The sequence below is a fragment of the Anomalospiza imberbis genome, chromosome 9, assembly GCF_031753505.1.
Source record: "Anomalospiza imberbis isolate Cuckoo-Finch-1a 21T00152 chromosome 9, ASM3175350v1, whole genome shotgun sequence".
Classification (NCBI taxonomy): Eukaryota; Metazoa; Chordata; class Aves; order Passeriformes; family Viduidae; genus Anomalospiza; species Anomalospiza imberbis.
The window spans coordinates 13,194,082-13,209,188 of record NC_089689.1 but is presented as its reverse complement, the minus strand read 5'-3'; the positions used below and the strand labels follow the sequence as shown (position 1 = coordinate 13,209,188).

Genomic DNA, 15,107 nt, shown 5'->3' with positions numbered 1-15,107 from the left:
CTCCCACATCCACCAGGCAGGTCACCTGGCAATAAAAGGAGATCAGGCTGGTAAAACACAACCTATCCCTCCTAAACCCATGCTGGCTGGGTTTGATACCCTGGCCTGCAAGTTCTGTGTGATGACACTCAGTATAAACTGTTCCATAACCTTACCAGGTTATGCTAACTTACCAGGTCAGGCTAACTGGCCTATAATTACCAGGATCCTCCTTCCCACCCTTGTTGTGAATGGGTGTCACATTGGCCAGCTTTCAGTCATCTGGAACCTCCCTAGGGAGCCAGGACTGTTGGTAAATGATGGAGAGCGGCTTCCCAAGCTCATCTGCCAGCTCCCTCATCATCCTGGGATTGATCCTATCTGGTCCCATGGATTTATGAACATCCAAGCGGCTCAGCAGTTCTCTGCCTGCCTCCTCCTGGATAACAGGGGCCCATTCTGCTCCCTGACACCATCTACCAGCCCAGGAGGACAGTTGTCCTGAGGACAAGCCATCTTCCCACTAAAGACTGAGGCAAAGAAGGTGTGTTAAGCACTTCTGCCTTCTTATCTGCAATTGCAAAGTTCCCTCCCACATCCAGTGGAGAACAAAGGTTGGCCTTACCCTTCCTTTTGCCACTAATATATTTGTAAAAACATTTTTTATTATTCTTTACAAAAGTTGCCAAAATAAGTTCAAACTGAGCTTTGGCCTCCCTAATTTTTTTTCCTACAAGCCCTAGAAACCCCCTTAAATACTTCCTGAGAAACCTGACCCTCCTTCAGAACAAGGACATTGAAAAAGTAGATTATTTCATTTGTGATTTATGATTTGGATAATATTAAGAAAAAATTCCTTTACATATCTTGATATAAACACTCCTCAAACTTACATGCTTTGTCATTTCCTCCTCACTGCGTCTAATTTCTGTTGTTACTGTTGTTTTTTCTATTCCTACTTGAATCTAACGTTCTTTGCCCAATGCAATAGCAAAAAAAAATTGGGTACTTATTATAGTTGTAAGAGTCCATGAACAGAAAAAAAGCAATTTAAAGTTTAAACTATAGACCCAGTCTGAATCACCTGTTATTTCATAAAAGAATACACCTGGCCAAATGAAAGGCAAAATGTTCTTATTTCAAAAAAGCATTATTATGAGAAGAAAACTGAAGAATTTAGTTCAATTCTCCCACTTACTTCTTTAGCTGCTTTCTTCCCCAGTCAGTTTGACCTGGATATAGATGACTTTTTTTAAAATTTATATTTTGAATTATGGCATTGCATACTGCATTATCGAACTGCATAAAGACCAAGAGGACAAATGCCCCCCAAGATCTGTGTAGCCAATCTCTGTGGGCAGGTTTCACAAACTGATGCTCTGCACATGTAGAGATGCCAGAGATTTATGCTGTGCTGATTTGCAAGAATTCTGCCCTTAGTATAAAAATGACAGCAAATGAAAATGAAAAGACTTTGAAAAACATGCCCACACGAACACCACCCTCTGAGCTTCTGATAAGGCATTTATGGCCAAAGGTTCCTAATCCCAAATGTTTGATTTCTTTGCCAAATCACATACTTGCCCAAGTCTCATATAAAGGCACAAATCCTGCTCTTCTCAAAGGCGACAGCACAGGGCAGGGAGCAGAGTGTGTAACACTGCACTGATGAAATAAAAAAAGGAATAGAAATCATATGCTAATAAGAGGAGGGAGGTTGCCAGGCAACCAGGGAGGGAGAGAAAGCAGTTTTTGATTTGAACTCAGTGCTGTCAAAGGGTTAGCATAGCCAGAACAAACAGGACGTATTCAATCCAGCTTGTCTGCAGCCACCAGGAATTTCAGCTTTTCTCAATATTTTAACTAGAAGTGTGTTCCCAACCCAATGCCAGTTACTTTTGTGTTCCCTGGGTCATTTTACTGACACTGGCAAAATGGTATAGGATAGGATGGACAGTAGAATTTTTGAAATGTTAATTTGAAAAGCAGCAGCTTGTGTCTTTGGGTAGCACAAAGTGCATCACACATGTAGACTGGCCAGTAGGACGGAGAGAGCCAAGCAATCTTGGGTCCAAGCAAATGCCAGCCCATCAGACACAGCCACACCCCTCTGGGCTGCACTGAAAACTCGGCAACTCCTGCCCTGCTGCTAAAACTGCACCCTTTCAAATGCATCTCAAATGCCTGCCCTGCAGTGCTGCACTCTTGTCACAGCTGATCAGCAAAATCATGCTTAAGGATATCAGCTTTCTATATCAGCATGCAGTTATACCTTCTTAAAAGATGTGACACTAAGCAGAGGAAATAATAAAATTTCAGTTTGATCTACAACATAAAATCATCATGAAATTCATTGTTGTAACTAAAAGAAAATGAATTTCAGTTCCTTCTTGTTTTCAGAGTTGCTAACTGCAGTGATTACTCGTAAATCTCAGCTATGAGAAGAATAGGAATAGCAGCTCCTACATGAAAGACCACACAAAAAGAGTAAAAATTTTAAGGATGGGGAAAAAATGGGAGCTTAATTCATAAGTAACATTAAAACACAAAGGTTGAAGAAAAATGAAAAGCACAAGTCAATTTTTTTCCCCGACATAATTATTTGGAGGGCTTGATTGCTACAATCTGGCAGACTATCGACAGTAGAGGCAAGACCATACATAATACCTTGAGCATCAACAGGATTTGCATATAAAACATGAAAAGAAAAAATGTTTCACATGGAAGACTTTCCTTCATACTTACCAGATCAAATTTTAACCTGATGAGTAAATCATTGTTCAATTCTCTAAGACAGACATGATAATTGTGGTCTATAATCTTCCACAAGGTCTAAGCAATCATGCTATAATTGCTGTTCCACTTAGCTAAGAGTTTATTACAATAAAACCACTAAAACAATAAAAAGGCTTGAGAAATTCATTAAGCAAAAACACTAAAGAGGAAGTTTTGTTTTCTCACTGACTGCTTGTCAAATGACCCTAGGAAGACACAGCCATCAATCTGGAACAGCCATCTGATCATCACAACAAGCTATAAAGCAGTAGCATAAAAACATTCTACATATTAAAGCTTCATTATGGAACTTCAAAAAACTAACAGGTATTTACAACAGAGAGAGACACGGTAATAACTGGGGCTTTTAAAATAAAAGTCTAGCCTAGATCAAAGAAAGCTAGCTTCAGTTATTTATTCACATAACCTTTGCCTAACAACTTTGTGAGCTATGCTGACTAGTAGAGTTCCCTGCTATCTTGCTGGAGGTTTCCTGTTTTTTTACAGTATTCTTTATTTTTCAATCCCAGCCCTGCTTCCCACTGTGAGCACACCAAGCCCAGCTCTCAGACATACCTTTCTACCTGCAATTTTTCCACTGTTCTTGTCCATCTGCATTGGGAGAAAAATAGCCCTGACAAGTGAAGCTTGTCTACCTTGCTGTACTAGCCCATGTTTGATAACAGCTACTAAGTATATCCCAGGGAATGAAGAACTGCCACCGCCATCAAACCTGCTATTAAAACACTGTGGAATTTGCAGGCTGTACAATAATGCTTTCTCAAGACTTAGGAGCACTTCCCAAGTGACCCTTCCATGCAACAGGAAACATGGCACAAGGGACTCTGTTCCCCTGGCTGACTCTGGAACCAGCTGCAGCCCTTGAGTGCAGATGTGCTGTCCGTACCATCAGTGAGCTGCTCAAACAGCCCATAACCTCATTCCACATTCATTAGGACCTTCAGACAGCAGTGTAGAACTTGATGCTCAAGGAACTCAAAATCAACAAACATGCTGCCTACTGAGCATTGAAGAACTCCTGGAACCTCTTGTGTTCTCACTAAGGTCAGCACCCAATGGGCACAGTCTGGCCCTAAAGAAACATTCCTCTGAATCCTGAAGTAACTCCAAAGAAACACGTGGATGAATTATATAACTTTTTAAAGAAAAATGTGTGATTTAAGAGCCATTTATACTTTCTGAAGCTAAATGAAGAGAAAGCATAACATAGTTATAGTGACAATGTTCATTGCATTTTAAGTGAAAGTGACACACATTTACCCTGATAATTCTCAGACAATTCCCTGATTGCAATTTCAGAGCATGGCTCTAGCCCTTCACACCTTTCATTTTATTCTCACAAGTCAAGCATCAGTGCTGGGGTGAAAACAGCTGTGACAGCATTCTAGGTACCTAGCTGCTGGTCTAGCAGGGAATTACCCACTCATCAACACCCAACACCCCTTTAAATCTACACAAGGCATGATTCAGAAGGAAGGATGGATCTGTGAAGTGCCAACATACTGCTGACCTACTGTAAGAACGATACTGCTGTTTCATACTAAGTTGTGTTGGGGGGCTGGTTTTGATTTTCTGTGAATGTTTCAGGTTTGTGACAACAGTGTGGCAAAGTGTCTCCGCTCTGCTGCGAAGAAGCCCCTTCCAAAAAACTGGGAGACCTACTCTTCTCCCCAGATTGTAGTCTGGGTGGCAAAGAGCTGGAAAGTATACTTTACCCAAACACCACCAAGTAAAAAGACGAGAGACTGCAGAGCAACACTGGAATGCAGTCAGGAAAATACAGTGTGCAGAGAACAATGCTAAACAATCTCATTCAAGATTCTATTCTATTAATTTTGGAATTAATTAATTTCTGAGTACTTGATTTGACAACTTTAATTCTTTAAAGAATCCTGAAGATTGCAATATATGTTATTATATATGGTTTACACACAGTGATAGCCAGGAATTGGGTGAAACAAAAGAGAAGGCAAAAGAATGGAAGACTTTCCTTCCCAGAATATCATTGGGAAGTTTACATGAAGTCTGTAAACATTCTCTGGAGCTCAGCTGTACATTTAACAGTTTCACATTACAAGTAGAAAGGGAATGCTGCCCTCATAGAGTAGATTTCAAAAATTCTTGTACAGATGTAGACAGATAACAACCAAAAACCCAAGGTAAGTCCTTATACCACAGATCCAAGGTAGGTACTTTCACATGGAGCTATTTTTAAACAAGCTTTCTTTCCTTTGGCTTAGTGTATCAGTGTCCAAGGAATATTAGCAGCACGCTTTGATAGTTGACTTTGTTTTTAAAAATGCAGTGTTTGTGAGTTTGTGGAGATGTCAGTAGTTGAGGGGTGAGTTTTTGTTTTGTTTTGGTATTTTGGGTGTTATTTTTATTTTAGTGTTAAAAAAATAAATTTAGAGAAAAGCAAATAAATCACAACAAAAAGCATTTCAATCACAACATGCCTAGTCTTCCGCAATTTGGAAAACAGATTTTAGGAAGACAACTCTCCATGTAATTTATTCATTTTCTTTACTTAGGTCCACAGGCTGAAGCTGCTGGCTAAGCCAAGAAAAGAAAACAAGATTCCTCAGGGACAGTTTCCTGGATTTTTTCTTTTGTAAAATAACTTGGAGAACCATCAGTGATTTTAGCTACTTCTAGCACAGATTCTTGGCTCTTTTTTAACCAAGGACATGTCTTTTTATCCAGCCTTAACTATTTAAATACATTGTAAAGTAGCTCCAGGACTTAAGAGATCATTTTTAGTATTTTATTATATAAACTTGAATTTGAGATACTAACCATTGAGATTAGTTTCATTAAATCATTGGTTCAGTTTTTATACTGTAGCCAAGAAAGTGACCAAAATACTCAAGTTGTGCTGCCAGTGCTCACGTTGATAGACTCCTCCACTCAACAAACAAATTACTGAGACTATTTATCTACAATGATAGGACTAGCTAGCAGGCACTGTCCCTACTTCAAAGACAAAGATAAAACACATCTTTTGAAAATGCAATACTTCCCCCCCTCAAAAAATAAAGTCCTGTGCAGGGAGAGAAAAAAAAAAAACCAAAAAACCCAACCAACCAACAAAAACCACACAGGTTTGCAATGCTGCAATTAGATTATCAGTAATTATTGATATATTCATCTGTGACCCAAACCATACAATGACTAAATTTATTTGAATATATGGGGGAAGGACCAGACAGTACATTTGGTTAGAAGGAGACTGTGCTGATTTCCTTGCTAGTTTAAATGGCTGCTGAAACCAAAAATACAGTAAGATACTGACCAAAGTTTGTATCTGAAACCTCAGAATAAAGCAAACACCAGCCCTTTAAAAATCCATCAACTCATCTCCTAAATCTTGTAGTACTGCATACTATTACCAACACAGGATCCTACCATAACATTGTTCTTTGAATCTGAGTAATAAGTATCTAGAAATGCAAAACAATGCAATACAAGAAATATTTTGCATTAAAAATTTCAGGAAAGTACTCAAAATCCCCAGCAACTAAAATCAAACCTTTGTCATAGAAAAATGAACTTTTAGCACTTGAAGAAAAATCCAAGACCGGCTGCTCTGAAAACACTGAGCTGGGAAAAGACAGGCAGTGCGGATTTCATACCACAGTGCCTCCCTAATTGCCAGGAAGACTTCTGCGATAGTTCATTCTTCCCATCCATTCCATGCTTCAGTTTTATCAGAGTATCTGTAAGACCTTTTCTGGACATTAGTCATGGTTTAAACAGCAGCTCAGCTAGGAAATGGACTGGACACAAAAACCCAATACGAGAGCTAATGATAAAATTCAGTAACAACTGACCTGGAGATGCGTTCAAGTTTTTGCTGTGCCTATTTGTGTATTATGTCTGGGCCTCAATGAGCTGCAATAGCCCAAACGAAACATTTTACACTTCAAGTATACCACAACAAAAAGTTGTGTCAGGCTAGAACAAGACTATCAAACACAAGTTCGTTTATCATTGCTTTTGTTTTACTAGATTCTTCACAAAGAGCTGAAGTCTACAGCCAAATGTGAGGTCCTGTGAAAGGTGGGAAAATGCTGCCTTGAAGTCCAACCTTCCAACCTGGCTAACACCAGCGGGAGCTCACCACGTGTGCCAGGGCACCAGCCTCGGTCACACTCCACCTCAGCTCCGCCTTCCCCAGGCCAGGTCCGGACCCTACTTCCAGCAGCCAGTACGACCTGCGGCAAAGAATGTCATGCAGAAGCCTTAAGTGCCACAGGTGAGAACGCCTCTTGCAGCAAAGGTACTACTCCGGCCCTCCTGCCCAGCCTTCCATGCAATTGTTTTGGTCCGAGGACACTGGGTGCAGTCCGTGAGCGCAGCGTGACAGCGATGAGCTGGGTCCCGCACAGCTCCGCTGGCCCATAGGCAGCTGCGGGACGCTGAGCCCGAGGCCATCGGCCACGCACCTTGAGACCGTCGAGGGCTCATCAGGTCACGGCCCCCGAGCGGCCCCGCCCCTCGGGAACCCTGCCAGAGCCCGGAGCCCGACCTCACCGGGGAGACGGGGCTCGGTCACACCCTGCCCTCGAGTTCGCCGGGGAGTGACGGGAGGCGGCGAGCAGAGGGGAGGCGTCGGGCACCACCCCCTCACGCCCCTCGGCCGGGCACCGGCCGCGCTCACCGTGGCCAACACGGGGCAGGGGCACGGCTGGAGCGGTGCGCCCGGCGCTGCCCCGGCAGCCACTGCCCGCAAGGGCTGCAGCTGCCCGGGCGGCAGGACAGCCCCAGGGGCCGGCGCCGGGGCTGGTCAGCTCGGCACGGCACGGAACAGGGCGGCGGGACGAGGTTCGGGCACCGCCGGCGGGCAGCGGCGAGGCACTTCCTAACGCCGCCAAACTTTATCGGGCGCCGGCGCCGCCGGACACAGCCCCCTCCCCGCTAGTGACAGCCGCACGTCCCGGCAGAGCGAGTGGGTACCTCAATGTCCACCGGGTCCCGGCTCAGCACACGAGCCATGGTGTCCGCACCGCCTTCCCCCGGCTCCCCGCAGTCCCGGAGTGGAAGGGAGCGGAGAGCGGGAAGAGGCGGAGCCGGCAGCCCGGGCAGCAACGCCCAGGTGGGCGGGCGCCCCCCGCGCCGGGCCGGGGCCGCCCCGCCGGGCAGGGCAGGTGTCCCGCGGGGCGGCAGCGCTCCTAGCCGCTGCCCGGGCCTGCGGCGGGCGGCCGCGGCCACCGAGCGGCGAGGATGCGGCTCGGCAGCAGCGCTGCTCGGGGGCTCTCCACACACCGCCCCGCCGGGAACGGCCCGGGCCGCGCCCCACCGCTGCGCCCTCCGCACGGTCCCTGCGCCTCGCCCCACGTGCGCACCCGGCCTCCTGCGAACCTGCTCCTCTCAGTCCCTGGGGGTGGACGAGAAACTGCGCGGGGAGGGCCAAACGCCACCCTGGCTGTGTTTATCCACTCATGACAATCCCACAGGAGCAGCCTGCGTGCCACGGCTGAAGCCAGCTCTGCTGCGCCTGGGGTCACCCTCCTGCCCAGCAAAGAGCAGTGGACCCTTGCCACGGTTACACCTTCCCAGCAGTACCGCCCTGGGCTGTCCTGAACCTTCACACTTCTCCCCACAGGGACAGCGAGCCTTCCCACCCCCTTGGGAGACTCCCCTCGCAGAATCCATCCAGCAGGTGGGAGTGGTGCGTGAAGGCCAGGTCACTGCCTACCAAATATTGCAATTGTTTAACACTAGAAACACAACATTTACGTTATCACGGAAACAAACATTCCCACTGCAACAGGCCTAAAAAGAAAGTAAGTATTCTCCACTTCGGGAAGCAACAACGCCCAAACCAGCCAGCCAGCCATACATTGTAACATCTGTTTCTAAAGTGCACTTTCATTTAGGCACATCTATGATTCCTCAAAATAAGAGCACATTTATCCCCATTTCACAAGGATAGAGGAGTTTAAAACTAATCTTGGTTTTTTTTTCCAAAATGCATGCCAGGCAGCTTCCTGGGTTCTTCCTCCCCTTCTTAAAACATACCCGGGATCTGCTCTCCATTCTCTTTACTGCACTCATTTTATCTAGCTAGCTTTTATTATCCCCTCCTTAGTACAGCATTAAAAAAAATTAAAAAGGGTTTCCCACTCCTATTTACTTAAAAAAAAAAAGCCTGGAAAACTATAAGTAGCTTCTGGACACTGGTGACCCTTTGGATGCAGCAGAGAATTGGTTTGCCTTTCCCTTTAATGTCTCCAGACATAATGCCTCTCACAGAATAGCATGGAATTTTTTTCTTTACCTTGTAATTGTTTTATTTCTTTCCATCTCTGTAAATGAGCACTTTAGAGATGCCCAGTGGAGGGTTTTTTTTTTTTCCTTTGTAAGATGTGAAGAAATAAAGTTGTGGTCTTTTGTGTCTCAAGTGAGAGCTATATTTTCTCAAGTCTCTGCTTCAGCACTATTGCATAACAATTCTTGCTGATTACAATCACCCATGTAAAGCAGCTGAAGTGTTGGCAGGAGAATCATAAGCAGGATCACCTTCATTGCTAGTACTTATCTCTAACAAATCCAAGAGTCTTTGGTTTATTTCACTAATATTGACATTGCTGAGCAGCTCAGTGGTCTGATGCTAGCTGGGGAGTTGTCTAGTTGTGTTTGCTTCTGACCTACAGCACTATATTGACTACACAAGTACATTAGGTACAAGTCATTTTCACAAGGAATATTTCCACATATATGAAATAAACTTCTTTGTGACCAAGCACTTGGAGTTTGCCTCCATTTGTTCTTGTTTACATAGAAGAGACTAGCAGCAGGCACTGAACTCTCCATTACGCACATCTTCTGTCTTGTTCTGCAAGTTGTAAATTCTTGGTTGCCCCCACATAATCTAGCAACTCAAATGAACCTGACACTACAGGATTTTTGACCAGTGAAACCAATTAACAGTGACACAGTTTAGATTTCATGGAAGTAGAATTTTTTCCTGCAAATGAAGCAAAACTTACTCTGTCAATAGACACAAGTCAGAGAAAGGGATTCTGGGACCTAACCATACTCTGCTTTAACTCACAGCTCCTCTTATTTCTGTTTCCATGTTTCTACTGAGAATCAACTTACTGTCTTTAAAGCATGGCAGTCAGCCAGTCTGTATCAGCCTGCTATTGTTTGCCAGCTTTCTCCAGCAGTTCAGGAGAGCTGGCCTTCCGTGGATCACCCATCTGAAGCCTGGATTCTGAGCAAGTAGTGCTCAATGCAAATAGTGCTTTTATCAGCACTGAGCATGTTTACAGCTCAACTTTGTTTCAGGAAAGAAATGGACAAAAAGAGGGAGACATGCAAAATGTGCATCAGAATACAAATATTTAATCTTCTCTAAAGTAGAAGTTATAAGAAATTTTAATAAGAAGTGTTACACAACCCAGATATAGTTTGGCCTTTTTTCATTAAGTGTTAAGCCTCTGACTTTAATTTTTTTCTCCTGCCAGCAAATTTTTAAAGCAGCAGAAACAGAGCAGGGATACTAAAGACTTAGCTTTCACTTCTGACATGAAATGCTGTTGAGGCTTGGTTGAGTTATAGGCTTTTGAAAAATTGCCATTAACCTTTTGTTCCTGGTGCTCTTAAGGTAAAATTTGCTCACATGCCAAAGAAATAATTGCATATGAACTTTCTCAGAAAAGCTCCAGGCACTCACTGCTACCAGAGCAGCTACAGCCTTGCGCTGGGAATGGTTGCCTCACTGGGAGGGCAAAGGAGGGCAGGGCAGCAGACGGTGAGAAAAACCATGTCCTTCAATTTCAAACGGTTCCAGGAACACAACCTGCAATCTAAAACAAAGGATACCTCCTCCAGCCATTGCAGTAGTTAATCTCCAAGTTTAAAGGGTAAACTGTAAACTCTGAAAGTTCAGCATTCAAATTCTGGCAGTGATGTATTAGGGAGCCTAGAGGTCTCCATGTACTGATATGCGGTACAAGCAGCTCCCCGCTTTTTCATCAAAACTGCCCCTGATTCACGTCAGTTCAAGTACTAGAGAGACAGACATTCCAGACTTTAATTTGCTTTGTAGTTGTACCTTGAACTCAGTGGGCACTCTTTAATCCCACACTATTTTTATTCCAGGATCAAGTTCCTCCCTCATTGCATATGATAAAGAGTGATGGTTACAGTCTCACAGCTAGCATCTCCCGACATCTGATTGCCTGATTTAGCTATTCAGATTGCTCATTACACATAAGCAAGTTCACCTGTCAAATTCACAGGATTTGGGAAAGCCTGAAGTGAACCCAAGTTGCTATTTTACCTTCTTACTACTTAGGACAGTGCAAAGATTTGTATTTCAGTTATTTGCTACTTCTGCCCTCTTAGTTTGGCTCAACCAAATTCAAAGTAAAGGTGATATATCCAGTATGCACAGAGTCCAAGAGAAATGGAATTAGCAAGAAAATGCCACAAAGAATACAAGCTGCTTCTGAAGGCTCACAACAGCTTCTCAAATTTATTTTGATTTTTTCCCTTAGACTAGGGCTCATAGTAGAAGTGGTGGTGAGTTTAACAGGACAAGGTAAATCGCTGTTAAAGCTCAAAGTAGTGCTGCTGATTCCAGTGCCAGGCTCATCAACATGAGATTTGTGTTTCATGTCTTCAGTGTACTGGTGTCAAAGAGGAAACAAGTATATACACATTAAAAAGTTGAAGTATGAAAGGGAGAGGTTTTACTGTACTGTTTCTGAAAGGTGCATAAGTGAAGAGCCATAGAGTAACTATGCCATCATTTGTCCTCACCCATCCTAATCCAATAGAGAACTTGAATTCAAGACTTAATTTAGGGAAGCTTGCTCTGACTACCTGTCCCAAATAGCAGCACTGATGTTGCAGTATGTAATTACAACTTGTGCATTTCCTCGCCAATTTAAGGAAAACGCTCAACTTAAAACATTCACAGTAGTGAAGACGTGCACTGCCTTTCTAATCTGCTTGTTTGCAACTGTGTTTACTCTTCAGTGCTCTTCAGAGAGGGAAGCTACGGGATCACCCAGGGTATGGCACAGTGCAGGAGTACCAATGCCCTTTAGGTGTGAGATACACATAATTATAAATTCTGCTGGGAGGAAGCACTGACCATTAGTCAGACATAGCCTTTGGGCATGGAACTGTAAAGCACAAATAGATGAATAAGTAACAAAATGGCCACCCTGTGTGCCCAAATGCATTTAAAACTACAAATGAGCTGTTCTTTAGTGAGTCCACTAATTTATTCCAGCCATCTGTATCAGTGTAAATAAAAGCTTGTCTCCTGAAGTGCTTAATAATTTTAAAATGTAGCGAGGACCACGAGTTTCAACGTGATCATCTTGGGGAAAAAATAAAAATGAACCCACATATTTTTACACCACAAACATCTTATGATAACTACTATCATTCAATTCAAAGAAATACTAAAAAGCAAAACTTGTTTCTGGCTTAACATATTTTTTCCTATTTAAATGCCATGAAATGTTTCATTAGGATATTTTAGGGGATGGAAAAATCTGGCCATTTTCCCCCCTCCAGTCACCAGTAATGACATCTGTAGACAAACTCTATATGTGCCCCAATTTATTTTCAGGGTCTTAATATGCTTCTTATATTGCTGGACCTTAGCTAAGGGAATAGTCAAAAAAAATCTGAGTGTTTATAAGCTAAAAAGTATACACATTTAGCATGATTGGATACAAACAATTACAGAGCTCAGATTAAGATAGAATTTCTGACCACTAAGCATGAAGGAGAGAAAGTTGTAAGTACTTTTTAGGAAGCATATGCTAGACAGTTTTAGAGAATCTGAGCAGCCACTCAGTTATATCTGAAAAAAATATAATTTCTGAAAAAAAACACAAAATACATTATGATCTTTTATATTTTGAAACCCCTTAGTTGCCTCTGAGACATCTCATAGTTTTTGTGGTGGAAGGGGTGTCACATTCATCTTTCAGCTCCAGGCATTAGAAGCAGAGGGTGCTGCCTTCCAGACATATACATCTCTAGGGTAAGAAGAGAGAAAATTTCTGTTTTGAAGGAACAGACCATTTGCATTGAGGCCCAGTACAGGGTATTATTTGCATCGTCCACATGCCCTGTAGCAGCAAGTTTCTGACAAGGGTGAGGTCTGCCCTTTGAGTGAGACCTGGTTTGGAGCCATTTCACTGTGCAGCAGTGGAGTAGGAAAAATGATACCGGGCTCACGCAAGAGTGCTGTAGATGTCAGCTGGCTGGAGGCAGTGCTAACTGACCTTCCAGCTCCCCCTCCCCTGCACAGAGAAGGCACCGAAGTCTCCAAGAAGTCAGACTGCCAAGCTACTATAGAATGGGTTTACTACATACCTAACTTCTGGCAACAGCAAGTATTTATTCATTCAGGTAAATGTTAGAGATGGCAAGTTACTGCTTAGCTTATAACCATGCAAAATTAACTACTTCTGTGCTTGCAGTTCCAAAGGGAAGCATGCAATGAGATCAGAGCAAGATCAGCCTCCAAAATCAACAGACACCACCAATATATCCACTGAACTATTGGCATGAATTCATCCCAGCATCAGCAGGAGATTTATTTAAGTAATTATGTAGTTTTGTTGCTTTTCAGAGATACTAACATGGTACAAACAAGCCTCTTGAATTATTTACAAAATACTACTGTTTTTTAACTATTGCTCTCTATAGTTGTAGCATAACTCATTTCAACTCTGATAGCTTTCCAAATGCCTCATAAAACAAACATTTGACAAACAAAATGGCTACTGTTCCCTTTTTTAAATTACTATATTTTAAAGAGAAACTGCCACCAGGGTAACATCCTTGAAACAAACTGTGTGTTTGTATCATTCTAAATTTAGCAGTTCAAAAAGGAACAAAGAGGTTGTGTTTTTCTAAGACAAATACAGTAACTGATAGTAATTCAACATCCTTATAAATAATTGCAATTAGTCCTTTGTTTCTGCAACATATCCTTTTTTCTCATTCATCCCAGTTTGGGAAAATGACTGGGGACCCCGTGGACAGGTGACTGGGAGGGTACAGTTAAAGGAAACTGGGGGATTATATTAGCATCTCAACAGGGGTTATAACAATACAGAAATTACAGGATAAATCACACTTGCTGCTCCCTGGATGGAAAGTGGTTGGCATGACTTGAAACTTGTTCCACAATGATTCCCCATCACCTGCTAATGGGGAGGGAATGGAGGATGAAGCAGAGACGAGACACCATGGCCAGGCTCTGTGGAAATCCTTTCAGGGAGGGGAACTTGATGGTGCTTTTCAGCTGATAAACCACATACCACCTGTCAGCCATGTGAGAAAGTGAAGATGCCCCACTGCTGAGCCAGCAGCTGTGGTGAAATCACTCTCCTTAAATGAACTTGCATCATTAAAGCCTAATAATAATATTAACACACTCCTCCATCCCAAAGTTCCCCACCTCTGAGGTGTGACCACCCCTCACTGGACATGTGCTCTGTATTCTCTTGGACTGTATCTTTAAAAGGGAAGTAAGAGAATTTGACACCAATCAGTAACAAAGATATGTTACTGACTACCGTCACTCGAGAAAGAAACAAATAAATGGTATAAAAGCAAGTTGAGAATGGGGGAGAAGTTAGGGAAGACTCCATCACAACTGCTGGGATCAGTCAACAGCCTCAACCAGTCTTCACCCCCATAAAATGCCTATTGGGTAAGAATCATACTCTGTGCATGCTGAACATTTTATTCCTCCAAGTATATTTTTGCAGTCAGATACTATCACCAACACCCTTCTAACATTAACCTGCCACAATTTTATATTAATAGTGTTACTCTGTGAACTGTTAGTGTGAATCTTTTGTGAACACTGGCAGTTACTGGCAGAAGATCACATACTCAAACGAAGGGAAAGACCTGAGGTGTCACCCTTACACTGCTGGTGTTTCCCTAAGTCAGTTGAACCACCCTTCAATTCAGCAGGACTGCTCAGTGAAGGATCCCCCAAACAGGACACTGTCAGACTGGTCACGCATGAGGGTCTCAGCTTTCCTGGGGCACTGACAGACAAACACAAGTAAATCTCCTCACACTAAGGGTTGAGGAAGTCTCCCCTTTTCACATGACACCAGCCTTACTTGGTAATACCCATTGACCAACAGCAGCAGTTTTAGGATAGGTTAGTACCTTTATAACGCCTCCAACTATGCACTGTGACCAAACAAAAAATCTGCCAATCACTGCAAAATCTATTATTAAAGCACTAATGAGAGCACTACAAAAGAAAAGCCATAGCAAACGATAGGAGCTGTATGCTAGTCTCATCATAAGTCTGCTTGGTAGGCAGG

General features: G+C 43.1%; 1 protein-coding gene across 6 annotated transcripts in view; it reads right to left on the bottom strand.

Moving 5' to 3' along the window:
* DPYD (dihydropyrimidine dehydrogenase) overlaps nt 1–7,946 on the bottom strand; it is a 340,814-nt gene extending 332,868 nt beyond the window's left edge. For 4 of the 6 annotated variants that reach the window (XM_068199754.1, XM_068199757.1, XM_068199759.1 and 1 more), the window contains exon 1: nt 7,732–7,946. In XM_068199754.1, coding sequence (XP_068055855.1) covers nt 7,732–7,770 — 39 coding nt within the window. In that variant the 5' untranslated portion in view covers nt 7,771–7,946. Of the gene's footprint in view, nt 1–872; nt 900–1,559; nt 1,590–7,731 lie in introns of those variants that run through there. The other 2 variants (XM_068199755.1, XM_068199756.1) reach the window with 2 other exon arrangements.
* Between the last annotated feature and the right edge of the window lie 7,161 nt (nt 7,947–15,107).